Below are 15,698 nucleotides of genomic sequence, written 5' to 3'. Positions count from 1 at the left end.
TTGACTCTTTTCAATAAAGCATTTGCATATTAAGCCAGAAGCCAAAAGGAAATATATTTAGATCTTTTTAAGTCAGCCATTAATGAAATGCATAATGCATAAAAAAATGGTAAATACAGCCTACCCACCTCATTTTTGTTCTTTTTATTTTTCTTCTTCCTCTGTCTCTTCTGAAGGAGAATCGTTTCATATTTGGGTCTGGGATGTTCCTAAAGAGAAAAGGACAAAGAGGCAATTGCTTTCTACTCCGTGCGAGACCCAGTGGACAGCTGCAGACAGAGAGTTTCAAACCATTCAAACAGGTCAAAAATCCAGGGCAACACAAGGACACAAAGACTCAACATCTCAAAGAGCAGCAAGAAGAGAGTTTCAAACGTAAAACTCAAACCTTCGCTTTTTCCTGGCGGGAAAGATTGCATTTAGAGAAACAACAAGTTAACATATTGGTGAGTCCATTTTTGGCTGAGACTACATGGGGACATTCACATACAGCATTGGGGGATAAACATTAATACTATCGGATAGGGACGCCACCATTGTGTCGCATCACATAACAGTCAGCGTTAGTCATTTTCAGTTGGTCAGTGTTAGGAAACACTGTCATTGAAATCAGCTCTTGGCCAGTGCACTGGAATCCAGACAAACACTAGTGAGTAGTGAGTAACAATGTGACCATGTACGTGTGTGAACGTACCTCCTCCTCCTCCATGCCTGTCAGTTCCCAGCTATAGTTCAGACTGATCTGTCTGCGCTTCCAGTGCTCTAGAAACATGGCAGCTAAAGAGAGAGAGAGAGGAGGCATTCAGCAAATGAGTACTGACAAATATGAGCCTAGTGGGAAAAGAAAAGCAAAAGATGATTTATAAGGGGCAAAGTGTCATTTCTTAATGTAAGATAAATCACATGTCATTTACAAGACCATTACTCAAAATACTCAAAAAATTAATTATCCTGCTAGTTCAGTTTATTTAAATAAAACAAGTTAATCCAACATAATTCTATCAAGATGTTATCATGTTCAGCCAATTTACTCAATCCATTTAATTAAAATTTCAGGTATTATTTTTGTTGTGTTAAAGTAAACTAGGAACACGTTTTCCCATCATGCTTTGCTCTGGGATGTATAGGGAGTGTAAATGCTCAAATAGATAGATCCAAATAAGGAGGAAATGGGATGACTTGTTAATGTTTAATTATGTTGGTATTTGAGAGGCTTTATGTTATGTTGGTGGTTTTGGGAGTTACCATAATTAGCCAAATGGTTATCATTTTGTGCAAACAGTTATCCAAAAATTACAGTCTGTTATAATTTACCCACTTTCATATCATTACAAACATGTATGATCCCTTTTCCTCAGTCAAACACAAAATGAGATGTTTAGCAGAATGTTCATGATGCTCTTTTCCATCTTACAAAAGTAGTCCATATGACTTATATTAAAAACGTATAGCTATTTCAGTAACTAAAGCTATGATACATAGAAGAAAGAACAGTCAAAAAGCTTTGGGTGAATAAATGGCGACAGCTTTTTTTTGGGGGGGGTGAACTATCCCTTTAAATCCACACTAAACCAAACAGCAAGACCAAGGCAGTGTGTGTGCTTCAAACCAGCATTGCATGGCTAATTAATACATCTTAGTACCAACATATAAACAGATTGCAGTCTCTCTACACACTGCTGGGGGTCTCAGTATGACTAATAATGTATAGCTTCTGCTACCCCACGCAGGTGCCAAAGACAAGGCAGTGTCAGGAATTGAGCGGTTTCACAATACCTCCATCAGCCGGGCTCGTGATAGAAAGAGGTAACACTACTCTCTGGCCATTCAACATCTCTTCAACTCCATCACTATGGAGATATCAGCACTTCAGCACATTAATGCTAGCCACTCAAACTGGTCTCATATTCGACAGGACCGAATGACAGATCTAAGGCAGCTCTTCAAGTAAAAGATATACAAAAGTGGCTAATATCTAAACTAGGTTTGTTATTCTTATGTTCAAAAACAAAGCTAGAGTGTAGTGGACTGGAAACATTTAGGTCCTGAGGTGTACCATTTAAAATACGCACTTTCCACTGCACATTATGTTTTTTAATAACTGTTCACTGAAAGGTTCTTTGGGGAACCAAAAATGGCTCTTCAATAGAATTTCCATGAAAACCCCCTTTTGGAACCTTTATTTTTAAAAGTTAATCATATGATGATGTACAGTATAAACCATCAGATCAACGCATGTAAATAATGGTATAAAACAATAGACAGTGAGATAATAAAACGAGAGGAATTTTGAGTCGTACCCCAGAGGGACATGAAGATGGCGAAGAACACGGTGGCCGGGTTGTCAAAGAGATGGCTGGCACGCGCCGTACCACACGCTGTGCTCAGATGCCAGTAGTCACATGCTCGATCGCAAAGGGGACACATAGTGAAGTTCTGATCCTCGTCACACATCTCCTGGCTGGCAGAAACACACACAAAAAACACACACACGCACACAATTAGACACGGCCGTGCAACAGTCCAACAAAATTAATTAATTATGGCCTTGATATGGTGCAGCGTATTCATCCATCAGAGTGGCCCAATGTCTAAAGTATCAATTAAAAATACAACGCTATTTTTAAAATGCAGCTGTACTGGACAGAAACATTCACTGCGGTCTCAAAAAATAATACCGTCTGACTCACTGTGTACTCAAACAAGTACTGACATTTAAAAGGATCACAATATTCCCTGTTCTCCCCAGGGATGTTTCAGTCACAAATGCATGCTGAGCACATTCTTAAAGCACTTGCAATTCTAGCATAAATTAGTCCCATGAATCAGATGAAACCACATAAACACCAGAACTATGTTCCTTGATTCTAATTATCACTTTAATATCAGCGGAATATATTATATTATATATAATCACAGTCCGTTACTCTCAAGCTGGCAGCTATCGCGTGCCCACCCACAACAGGAACTCATGCCCAGCCCTCGGTGGGCTTTATTGGCACGTACCTAGGTACGTTTGTTTCCACAGTGGCCCAGCCATAGAAGAACACGATGATGCCCACCACAGACGCAGGGATCAAAAGCTGAGTATAGACACCAAGCCAGGCAAAGTAGAGACCTATCTTCTCACCAAAGTACTTCCTAAAAGTTACACACAAAACATCAGGAGTGTGCATTGCATGCAGCAATCAATCAAGTATTGATCTACATCAGAGGTGCCCAAACTTTTTACTACAAAGGACCGTGTGCTAATAGTAAATGTTGTATTATATCCAACTATGAATTAGAAATGAAGATATGCTTTAAATTTTATGCTTCACGGTTTTTCCAATTTTATCCTGACACGTCGGGCCAAATCTGTGCCGCAGGCCCTGGTTTGGGCATCTCTGATCTAAAGCAATGTGTCAAAGTGATCTGAGAGTTACCTGATAAGATCAACAGGCTGATACTTGTAAAAAGCACCGTATCTTGCCCATTCATCATGTAACAGCTGAAACCGGTACAACAAAAATACAGAATTTAATCACATTCTCCCTTCTGATTCATTGCATAAAAATTCAGCAAAATAGCAGCATACTTGTCTGTCGTTCTTCCCCTCAGCTTGTCCACTGGGGTGGAAGTCTCCCTGTAATCATACAAAAACACATTTCAACTTAACCTGACAGCAGAACAAATGGCAATGGAATCCAGAAAAAAAACAACTCACATCGTGTAGCGGGAACGCTGACTCATAGACCCCGTTGGCTATCAATGTGGTGATACCTGTGAGGCAAAAAAGAGGGCACCTTAAAATACCCGGGAATAATGATCGACTGCTTTGACTTTAAAGTGACCCAACTTCATTGCTTTTGGAAAGCCGGCAGCCTGAGTCCTCAAGGCGGAAGACAGCTGACATGTGGAACACAGGCTTTAATCAAAGTAATTAATCAGTCCTCAAAGGAACGACACGTACGCACTAGTGATTAGCCCTCAATTAATAAAGTAGCTCCCCAGCAACAAGCTGGAAAGACCACCACTACCCATCGCCCCCCCCTCTTTCCACCTCAATGGACCCGGCTTCAATTCAGATCCCAATCCCAGAACTTTATGACCCAATTTACTCAGTTTGTACAAAACCAAGTGAGAGAAAGTATGAGAGATGGAAAGAAAAGGAGGGATACGGGTGGAGAACTAAAGAGAGCACCAAGCCGTCCGTTCTGCCGGATAGCCTCGATTTCCCAGTAGCCCCCGGTGGTCCGTCTGTGCGGTGGCTCGGTCCAAGGGAGCATATGGCATGGGCTTGTGTTGCACCCTGTCCCAACTGCACCGTGCCCACATCCAAAGCTCTCATTCTGGCCCTGACTATCCTGAGGATTCCCCGAATGCTAGTTCGTGCTTAGGTTATGGATTAATGTATTACTAACCCATGGTTTGGCAGGTCCGTGAGCAGGCGGTGCGTCTGAGGATTTCATACACCTGGGACAGACAGTGAGAGAGAAAGAGTGAGAGAGATACGAGCAAACAAGAAACCTGAAAATTATTCCTGGAAAAACCCCGGCAGAATTGGTTTCCTAGAATGGTGCCTAGAGACGGCGGTCTCCTGCTGCTAGCAAATAACTTTTGTTCCCTCTTGTACATCTTGTTCTCTTCTCAACATCCAAAGAACACGTATCACATTGTACCATTCTGGCTGAAAATAACTTTCACAAGCAAAGCGATATAGACTTACTATTCGGCTCCTTGTGGCGTTGTCAAAGAAGGTGTCCTTTGACTTGATGTTGTACCTGCAAAAAGGCCAAAATTAGCGATGAGACATCCATGAGTTACCCAGATTCCTTTGGCAATCAAACAAATCCTGTCAAGTCCTCTAAAAAAGGAACAAAATCCCATGTGGCCCCTGAGGACATTTAACCCCACGTCACCCCAACCACGGCAGGTTCTCACAGATGGAGCTTGTCCCGGGAGAAACAGTGCGAAAGGAACTTGGTACGGCTGTGTTCTTGCTCCTGATGGGGTACTTTGGGCTGGAACGGTTGATTTAATTTTCGCCACACTTCGTTCATGGTGGCGGCCAGACCTTTTTCTTCCCTTAACTCGTAACTCTGAACAAGAGATAAAGTTTGTACGGTCAAAAATTGGCAGCAAAGCGTTAAACCAACAATCAGCATCAGTCATTTGTGCTTTTCCCTCTCTCCCTTACATACATCAGAGACACATAACTTAACGCATGCAGGGACTTCTGAGGGCTTGTGGAGAACTCGCATAAGGACATTCTGAGAGACTCGGGTCTGTCTTGAGAATAAGAGGGAGCTCTGCTGTGTCTTACCTTCTTGGTGGGTACCTTGATCTTGAGAAACTCTGCCTCTCTGCTCAACACCTGCCAAGGCGCATGTAGTCGGATGAAAGCATGACCATGAGCCTTGTTCTGGGGAAAGAATTGAAAAGAAAGGTCTTGACATACTGCCTCCAGTTTGATTTGTGTCATATTATGAATTAAAAAATACAATCAGAGAAACCAAAATAGTTCTAAAGCATCCCAGAAAGCACAGGACGTCAATATAACGTCAAGTTGATGTTGAGCATGACGTCAGACAGACGTTGCATTTTGGTTGAGAATGAAAATCCGTCTGATGTCAGTATTTGACGCCAATTTGATGTTGACTTAACCTTGGATTTTGGTTACACAACCTAAAAACAACAAATAACAACGTCAGCTGAAGTTGGTATTAGACATCAAATTAACTTTGGCATTAGACGCGTTTTTTGTATATGTACATGAACTGTCAAAATGTGCAAAAACTTTACCTTAAGGCAGTACCCTTATAGGAACAACTTCATATCTCATCTAACCATAGCAATATGTACCCTTAAGGTACTACTATGAACACATTTTTTTCTAGAATGTGGGAAATGAATAAATGAATATTATTGTAAACAACTGTGTATAATCAAATACTTAAATTACATAAAAAGCCTTTTTTTTTAAAGAAAACAACTAAACCGCATTTCACATTCGTTTAAACATACTGTGGAAATTATTGCCTGTGGTAATTGACAGCATGCAAACACAAACACATAAATTGGAAATAACCTAGAATAGGCAGTATCAATGTCAAAAGAGTGGCAGATTGTCATCAAGCCCATCCAAGAGCCCCTAAAGAGGGGCTATATATATTACATAAACTTGGGGGGTAAGGAAATGATCTCTTTTTGCAAGTTGTAGCCATGAAACCTAACACTGAAGCTGCGTCGTGCCCATACAGAGATGACAGTAACCGTATCTGTCTGGCATTGGTCAGCCATGCCATCTAGAGAAGCACATGTTAAGAAGAAAGGAAGATGAAACTGAAAGAGACATTGAGATGAGAGTGATGAGACAGAAAGAGATGATGGAAACCTGAGGACATCCTCACCGTCCCCTGCGTTCCAACACCACAGGTGTTTTTTCTCTGCCCCCTCCACACACACACACTCACAAAGGAGAGATAAAAATAACATGTGGATCTGAGAAGGTTAATTAGAATAAGATATTCCAATTAGTATTTCATCTCAGCAGGGTAAGGCAATTAGGTCGATCTGAGCACAGTCTGAGCGGGAGCCATCGCTACAGAAACCGGGTGCGACTGACATTTGAGGGGCTCCTGAAGACCCGTGAGCAGAAACGGTTCTTTATGGCAGGTTGAACCCTGTCTTTGAGATTTGGTATAATTAACTCAAACAAAGAGTTGAGAAACAGCTCCTCTGAAGGGATACAATCCTAAAAATCCATGGCTTACATCAGTGATGCAAACTCTAGCCTCAGACTCAAACTTAAGTCACACTTAAATAGTTTGCCTTAAGACTCGACTCCAAATTAAAGACTTACGAACAGACTTCAGCTCCACAAGAAGACATTGTTCAGATAAAAGGGAGTCTCTTTTGCATGCCGTAACTCTTGTGAGATCTTGTGAGATTTCAACATGGTAATTTAAACTGGTTTAATGCCCTAAAACTTAAAGAAAATAATAATGAGATAAGCACTGGCATCTACTTTAGAAAATGCTTGCATATCTGAAATTATGCTACATAAAGCATTATCGAAAAATTCAAATATATAATGTTAAATGTAGGTTTTGCATAGTTTGGCTTGAGGGAAAACAATTAGTAGTAACTATGGTAACTAGTTACCATAATTACCCATTCATTTACTATTCAGAAAATGAGAAGACATTTTCTATTGAGTGGATTTATAGATTACTCAAATTAGCCTGCAATATATCAAAAATGAGACTGAAAATGAGACTAGATGTAGCTTGATTTGGACTCCACCTCAAGGGCATGAGACTAGACTCTACGTCAGAGACTTGCGAACATGATGATGGTTCACTTGTTATTGACAGCAATGGTGCTGATAACACATCTAAAGAGGATAAGAATGCTGAATCTTTAATCTTTAATAAACTGTCTGTTAATGCATCATGCATGAATATTCACACCATTGAGAAAGGCGCACTAGTCAAACCCTAAAATAGACAGGTTGTTTCACCATGGACCCCTACAGAAAAAAACAATCACTAGCTGTGCAAATTGATGCCAAATTACAAAAGAAATGCAGGAAAAGCTCCCTCACCATATCGTCCCTCAGATTTTTGTTGTTTTTAGGCTTGTTTTTTATTGCCACCATAGAAAGCCAATGTTATCCATCAGAGCAGGGCTATTAAGACAAACAAACACAGCTAACGCAGCCACTGAAACATGATTCCAGCAGCGACGTCCCCTTGAGCATTGAAGATATTCAAAACAAAACTTCACTCTCTATAAAGTCAATCCACCAGGCACCTCATGCATGAAACAATAAACCAAAACTAGACTATTCTAGAACGCCTGAAGATATTTGAGATAGCATATCCGCCAGAGTGATAGTAAACTATAACGATGTGCGGAGATAAGAGGAACACGCCAGGTGAGAAGTGGTTCTAAGGTGTGACTTGACCCGCTGTCCCTGTTCAGACTGTCTTCAATCAAACTTCACTTACTGGCTGAATAATTCAGAGCGTCTGACCGCAGGTATTTGTAGCGGTCACAAAGCATACCTCGAAAACACCGGCCAGGGCAAAACATCATGTAATGACTGTGCTCAGACAAAGCAGGAGAGGACTGTTGAATTAAGGTTCAGTGATCACGATAATAATTATGATGAAAGCCATCATGACAAAGCGTGTCACTACAGGCACATCTTGCCACCTTACTAAGTTTTCCATGGGGAAACAATGCTTTGGAGTGCATTGGTTAATACCGGTTTTTAAATGCATGATGCATGATAAAAACACAGTCCAAGTTCAAAAAGGGGGAATATATCATTTACAATAATGACAAATAGCAAAGCGTTAAATTTAGAGCAGAAATTTGGTCCCTTTCAGGATAGGGTACAGTTAACTCAGTGTGCTATCAAAGGCTGGTTCACAGTTCTTCTGAGAGAGAGTAGACAATCACTACTATTACCAGCCTGATAATCTTACTTGGCTTCACACCACAAGCATTCACAGTCTAATCACCCTACAGATGCTCAATGATCACAAAGACAGAAATGCACAATAACAACGCGTTTTCTGCTATTGTCTACAAGAGTTTTTCATTAGACGAGAATGCATATCAATTAGCTTTTTAAGTAAGGAGAGTTAACCTGATTCCCCAGATACGAAATAAAAACAAGCTCACTAGCAACAGATAAAGAAGAGTTCATTTGGGACCATTAATAATACCACACAAATACAGTCCAATTACTCCACAATGGGCCGTCTTTAAGAGTAATGGCTTACATAAAACAATGATACGTGGATGATTCCCAAGTTGGTCTGATGCCCTGTGAAATGGTAACTCTATCCAATACTAGGCTGCTTAGTAGGACTTGGAAAGACTGACTAGCTCATAATTCACGCACACACATACACTGTTAAGTAAATAGTCTTTATGAAAATTGAAAACCAAACTGGAGTAAATTTTCACAGTCAATTATTTCCTAACATTTCTAGGATATAAATAGAAGTGGGCACTCTTGAAGATCATGACTGATATTGTTTTTTTGACAAGGCACGACTCAACTGATCAGCTTTCTGTAAAATCAACACCAGATGTGGTCCTTACAAAAATCAAAAACGCAATTAGATGCATCTGGCTAAAGCAAAATCAGTTAATTCTCAAATGATGGAAAGTAAAACCCAAACAAATAAGATCTAGTCAGCTTCTACTCACCTCTTTATCGCGCTCAATTTCCAGCCCAGCGTCCTTTAAATTACCCTCGAACTCCTCTCGGATCATGATTTTCTCCCCATCGGCAGGGTCCGGGGGTCCGACATCCACCACCACCTCCACAGGTTCATCCTTCCCTCCCTCTGGGTCTTTCTCCTCTACTCCTAAAGGATAACTACCATTGGAGATGATGGACAGTCTGTGTTGACTAGGAGACCCCCTGACAGAGGAGCGTTTTCGGTAGTGGTACACCAGCACATAGTCCACTTTCCTTCGGCCGTCAGCAAAGTACAGCCGTGTGCGAGGGTCCTGGTCCATGTCCATCAGGTTATTGGCCACCTGTACAGGTGAGAGGAGAATACAATGTACCCAGGCTCAGTGTTCATCAGCAGTGTGCGTGCATATCAAATTCAACTCAGGAGAAAGGGGGGAGGGAGTATGGTGAGGATAGATGTAGGTCAGACTATTGCTTCTTAATTTGGCTGCTCTCAATACACTTCAATTTAGATTGAAAGTGTGAAGGCAATAGCCACTTTTCATTGATGCCATTATTTCTGGGTTATCCTTCATTCAAGTTACTGGCTGTAGATCTAATGCTAACCTGTTTGAGTATTGTAGCTAATATTCTAGTAGTACTAATCTCGAGAAATCAAAAGCATACTCACGAATATCTTGTTGTCACTTGTCTGCAGCATGTTGTCACACTTAAAGAAAAACACAAAAACAATAAGAAACAGCAACAGTTCCTCGGCGTTCCTGGAAAATCAGATGTCACCCTACAGAGACGCCACCATCCATCTTTCCCTCTGTTTATCCATCGAACTCGCAAAGCATGAAATCCATCCGTCTGTCTGATTTTGGCAGCGTTGACTGGGAAGCGCAAAGCTTTGCTTCACGCACAACAGAACGCATCTCCACAGAAACTTCTGATTTGTCCCTGACTAATTATCCCTGGAGGAATACCTGCGCGTCTCCAAGAGCCGGAGCGCATCATTAGCGCCAGAGGGGCTTCCGCGCGTGCGTAAAGATGGAGTCGCCAACAGGTTCAACACCCAAAAAGAAGAAAAGGAAGAAAAAAAAAGCATTCCGCGAACATCCGTTTATTGCATCGTGAATCTCTGTTAAATAGCGCTTACTATTTAGGATTCTGGAGGCTAAGTGCCCCCCTGAGCACAATGTGCTTACTTCTAAATGAAGAAAAGTAATTAATATTAATTTATTCAAGCTAATTTCATTTCTCACTAGTGACATGCAACGTTTTAAAATTGATTAAATTTTACAGTAGATCAAAATTACCTCTATTTTTATCATTGCATATGATGACCTCTTGAATCGGGAAAGTTTTTCATGCACAGCGACCAACAAGTGCTTAGGAAAGTGGGGCTGTTGTTGTTGTTGTTGTTGTTGTTGCATTTGTTATTTGCTCAATTTTTGTGCTATTATAGCCAACTATACTATAACACATGAAAACTGAATTTATTTGCCACATATTGAGCTGGTTACTCACATGATGCCAAGACTCTTCAATGATGTCAAATGGATCATCAAATGTGTGGCTGATGGAGTTCATGACTTCAATTTCAGATACTTCCTTTAAATCACTGCAGATAGAGGAGGACTCACTCAAGGCAGTGCTGACTCCATTCAGAACACAGTTATTCACCTCTGTTGATGGAAACGGTAAAGTCTTAATAGCAATTAATATCCATACATTTAACATTTATATTAATCTTTCTCCAAAAATGTGACTACACAGGTTTAAGGCCCTTCCTACGGCGCTTTGATCACACATAGAAAAAAATGCAATTCATTTGCATAAACAATATTCGACACCACTAACATGAACAATTTTCTATATTTTATTCAAAACAAAATATTTAAAGTAATATCTAAATATAAGTCATAAATATTTATAATTTAAATTCAAATAAATGTCACCTACACAGGCACGCTGAGTCATATAAATCATTAAATATTATTCATCATCATACATGTACAGTGTACTGTTGTCAACAGCATGTTGTTATCCGGACATAGCACAACCATTCGCATTTTAAAGCACAGTCAACACTTGTATAGCCAATTATGTCAACAGGTTTTGACTTACCTACATACGAACAGGATTTATTCATAGCCATGTTGCCGACGAGCTGAAGCACAACCATGTATGGGACGCTTGGAGACTGTGAAGGCGCAAAATCCTCTCCAGGCTTTGGCCAGGCTTAATTTAATTCCATGACTGCTGGAGAGAGAGAGGGCTTATGATTGTGCCAAACTTTAACTAATTTCCAGGACCTTCTGTCACAGGTGAACAAAGCCCACTTGTCATCCAGGTCCACCAAAAATGGACTCATTTATACTGAGAGACCTATTAAAAACTGAAGCATATTCTGTGGAAATGTCAAAGACGTTATTAATGACTTGGAGTGTTCATTTTGGCTTACAGCATCATTAGGATGACGCACCTGCCCCATTCACTGCAATTATGGCACACACTAAAATATTAGGCCCAGCAGCCTTTATCCCAGCAAACAGGAAATTTGCCTAAGGTTCTGGCAAGGTTCTCTCAAAGTTATGATAAAAACATAGCACGATGGTTCATTAAACAAGTTCTACCTATGTTTTGCTAAAATTCCCATTGAGTTAAAAAAAATCTAGCTTAAGTGAACATTCAGTGAAGGAACATTTTATAATTTTGCAAACATTGTTACTTTTGATTAATCTCTAAATATTCTAAAACAAGTAATAACATCTAAAAAATGTTAGAAAAACATCCAACTAAAATGTTTCAGAAAAAAAAAAAAAATTCCATGAACAATGTATTAATAATGTTTTTGTGCTATAGTTTTTAGAACATTATTAAAGATCAGAACTTTCTGGTCTTTAAAAATGTTATTAAAATGTTAGCACAAAAATATTATTTATACATCACTCATGCAACAGTTTTGTAGTTTTTTAAACATCACATTCAGAAATGACATTTTACCTTAATAGGAACATTAGCAAAATGTGATTAGAACATATTTTTGTTAGCTGATATGTGATGCTCTTTCATACAGAACATCAGAAGCCCAGTAAAACATACATTTGAACACACAATTACCATGATTTTCATGTTGCCGAGTTACGTTCTATATCTAGGTCTATAGGAGCTCTACACATTCAGATCAGTGAGGAGATGTGGACTTTCCTCCATTCAGAAGCGGCGCTTATACCCCTCACCAGCTCACCCACACAACTGCTCTCGATTTGCTTGATTTCCTCTTGGGAAAAAAAGAATGGGGAGTATATCACGTTTAACTCTTCAAGAGCCTGCCCATTAAATCAGCTTTGATGCTCTCATTCATTTCACACCTTCTGCTTATGGACATGCTTTACATTACTCGGACAGTTCTGGAGGGTACAGTTGGGATAGATCTGGCCCACTGGAAAGGTAGGGATTTGCACTGTAAAGGCATGATTCTAATATGTAGGCTATGTAACATGCTCTATACATATAGTGGGAGGTTAAGGCAAGGTATTGATGGAAGTCAACTGTGCAACAGGCAAACCAACTATACAATGAATTAATAACAGAATCCTCTAAAGAGGTTTGGGGATGTGGATATGATGCAACATTAGCACTCTCTTGTGGTTAAAAAAAAGGTTGGTTGTGCTTAGATAAAGTCATCAGAATTTTAGCAGCGTGTGCCCTCGTGTGGTTAAAAATCAACATTGCAACCTAACTATCGCTCATATGCTTAAAAATGACCAATTATATGTTCCTACCCTTCTCAAAAAGAACCACAAGAGGGCGCCATTAACACAGCATCATTACCCTCCACTAGCCTCCAATAGCCTCCAACTCAAAAGCACTTTTTTTTCAAAACTGTCTTTGTGCCACTATGAATACAGAGTTGTTTTGAAGAGAGGTCCTTTCACAAAAGGCCTCAAACTGACCCTTATTTTCCTTTTCCCTTCTCGAAATCTGTTCAATTTCAAATCCAGCTGAGGAAATGTCAAGGAACTTCTTGAACATTATAAATATCACCACAAAAGATAATATTTTTGAAGAATGCTGGTAACCAAACTGTTTCCGTTCCCAGTGACTTCTGTTGTATTTTGTGTCCGTCAGTGGGAAAGAAAACTGATTAGTTTCCGACATTCTTTAAAACATTTTTGCATTCCACAGAAAGAGAAGTCATGAGAATGACATAAGGATGAGTCAATGGTAACAGATTTTTTATACACTTTTGGTAGTAGTGCGAAAGATCATGCACTAGACACCAGAGTATGACTAAAAAATACGCAATAGGTTATCTCAGCAAAAGAGGATGCTTGGTTATACCATGACGCAGATAAGATTAAATATAATTTCTTTGCTCAATGTTTGAAAATGTGGAAATATGAGGTCTGAATGAACTGTCTGGAATTTCATACCTAAATGATTAACCTCCATTTGTGAGCAGAGGCCATTGAATTTAATGAGCATCTGGGATGCTGAGGTGAGAAAGATTGTGACTCAGTTCTATGCCATCTGCCTTGTTGACGGGCTTTGTGAAGTAAATAGAATTTCACTTCAATCCATAATAAATAAATTATATTCCGTTGAGTCCCAGGCAGAATGATTGACAGTCATTGTTTTGCGGTTGCTAAGGGTGACGTGCATCACAGACAGAGATGGATGGGTGTCACAACACTGGGGGATGAAGAAATGTGCTCTGTCCGTGACAATAGGCTCCATTCAACTGCAACGAAATTGTCATCCTGACTGTATTTGCCTCTCCGCAGAGCCAGCACCACCAGCTTTAGGAAAAATCAATCAAAGCAAAGAACTTCTATAATTAGACAGAGGACAGACCCTGTAAACAGAGCAGAAAATGTTCAGTGTGGAAGCAACCATGAGTAATCATTACATAAGGTAGCAGTGCATGTTAATTATCCGCATTATCTGTGCTTTCCACAAATGCCACATGTGGGGTGCAATGCTTTAATAAATATGACTTAAACTGTGAGTTTTGACCTAGATATTATTGGAGAGGAAACCACAACTGACTATGTGTTTGGGCCAGGATTAACTGATGTGTCATGTAATGTTGACATCCTGTTAACATCCACTAGATCATATCTTAGAGAGGAAAGCATCATCTGCTGTGCTCTTATTTGACATTTAAGGTGAGATTTTGACAAATTTATCATTTATAGTCTGTTAATTGCTGTAAAGTTGTTTCAATAAGAAAGCTGTATCGATTATTTTTGAGTAAAAATGGCATCAGAGAATTTTTTTCAATACATCAGTCTCATAAGGAGAAATTATTTGCATAGACCCTACATCTCTTTGAAAAGGATATAAAAACAGGACTCATTTCTAGCATTGCTGGAACAAAAATATGTTCTAAGAACATTTTGTGTTTTGAATATTTATTCTTCACTGAATGTTCAAAATGTTTCCCTTTTTTTGTTAGTGAAGTGAAGTGAAGTGAAGTGAAGTGAAGTGACATACGGCCAAGTATGGTGACCCATACTCGGAATTCGTGCTCTGCATTTAACCCATCCATAGTGCACACACACACACACACAGCAGTGAACACACACACACCGTGAACACACACCCGGAGCAGTGGGCAGCCATTTATGCTGCGGCGCCTGGAGAGCAGTTGGGGGTTCGGTGCCTTGCTCAAGGGCACCTCAGTCGTGGTATTGAGGGTGGAGAGAGCGCTGGACATTCATTCCCTCCCCCCACCTACAATCCCTGCCGGCCCGAGACTCGAACCCGCAAACTTTGGATTACGAGTCTCTCTAACCACTAGGCCACGACTTCCCCCAACTTCCCCACAACTTCCCCCATTTTACATTTTAGCATTTTGCAAACATTATGACGACCTTACTTTTGAATGTTCTCTAAACATTCTGAAATACTGTGAGTACCAAGATTTAAAAAATGTTAGACAAACGTTAAACTAAAACCTAACAACAACAAAAAAACACTGCATGAATGATGTACAGATAATGTTTTTGTGCTAACATTTTTAAACACCAGATAACTTTGAATGAATGCTCTATTAACCTTACTGGAATAACTTCAGTGAACATTGCCCGAACGTGAGGGAAGTTCTGAGAATGTTAGGTTTTTTGCAACATAAACAAACATAAACTTTTATCAAATATCCCTGATTATATTATGATTGCAGATCTGGTCATTTGTTAGTGTTGTAACATTTGAAGAATTAGTTTGGCAGTTTTTGTTGTGCTGACAGTGTGGTGACAGCCACTGACTGCTTAAAATTGAAAATAAAGTGCATGGTGCAAAGTGCCATGTTAGTACTCTGATCACAAGATGAGACAACTCTTATCTGCTGCAGTCTGTGTAAGAGCCACATAGTCTAAAAACAAGCACAGAAAACAAGATCGAGAGGTCATGAGTGGACAATTTGAACATGTTCTTCTCCAAATGCCATTATCTTTCCTCTTTGAGTAGGCTAAATACAAATGCATTACTTGATGATCACTTC

The 15,698-nt window shown here is 39.8% G+C and overlaps 1 protein-coding gene across 1 annotated transcript in view; it reads right to left on the bottom strand.

The window, feature by feature from the left end:
* The window catches only part of LOC306861890 (anoctamin-1-like), a gene marked incomplete at its 5' end in the record, with an annotated part of 37,168 nt that extends 25,823 nt beyond the window's left edge, over window positions 1–11,345 (bottom strand). The window contains 15 exons of the mRNA XM_079404374.1: window positions 129–209; window positions 695–777; window positions 2,301–2,461; window positions 3,007–3,141; window positions 3,426–3,490; window positions 3,578–3,625; window positions 3,707–3,762; window positions 4,404–4,455; window positions 4,709–4,763; window positions 4,924–5,081; window positions 5,306–5,404; window positions 9,211–9,546; window positions 9,873–9,911; window positions 10,715–10,872; window positions 11,315–11,345. Of these exons, the coding sequence (XP_079260500.1) occupies window positions 129–209; window positions 695–777; window positions 2,301–2,461; window positions 3,007–3,141; window positions 3,426–3,490; window positions 3,578–3,625; window positions 3,707–3,762; window positions 4,404–4,455; window positions 4,709–4,763; window positions 4,924–5,081; window positions 5,306–5,404; window positions 9,211–9,546; window positions 9,873–9,911; window positions 10,715–10,872; window positions 11,315–11,345 (1,557 nt within the window). The remainder of the gene's footprint in view (window positions 1–128; window positions 210–694; window positions 778–2,300; window positions 2,462–3,006; window positions 3,142–3,425; window positions 3,491–3,577; window positions 3,626–3,706; window positions 3,763–4,403; window positions 4,456–4,708; window positions 4,764–4,923; window positions 5,082–5,305; window positions 5,405–9,210; window positions 9,547–9,872; window positions 9,912–10,714; window positions 10,873–11,314) is intronic.
* Between the last annotated feature and the right edge of the window lie 4,353 nt (window positions 11,346–15,698).

Source organism: Barbus barbus (assembly GCF_936440315.1).
Source record: "Barbus barbus genome assembly, chromosome: 42".
NCBI classification, from domain to species: domain Eukaryota; kingdom Metazoa; phylum Chordata; class Actinopteri; order Cypriniformes; family Cyprinidae; genus Barbus; species Barbus barbus.
Note: the sequence above shows the minus strand (reverse complement) of the source record. Positions and strands in the feature narration are given on the sequence as shown.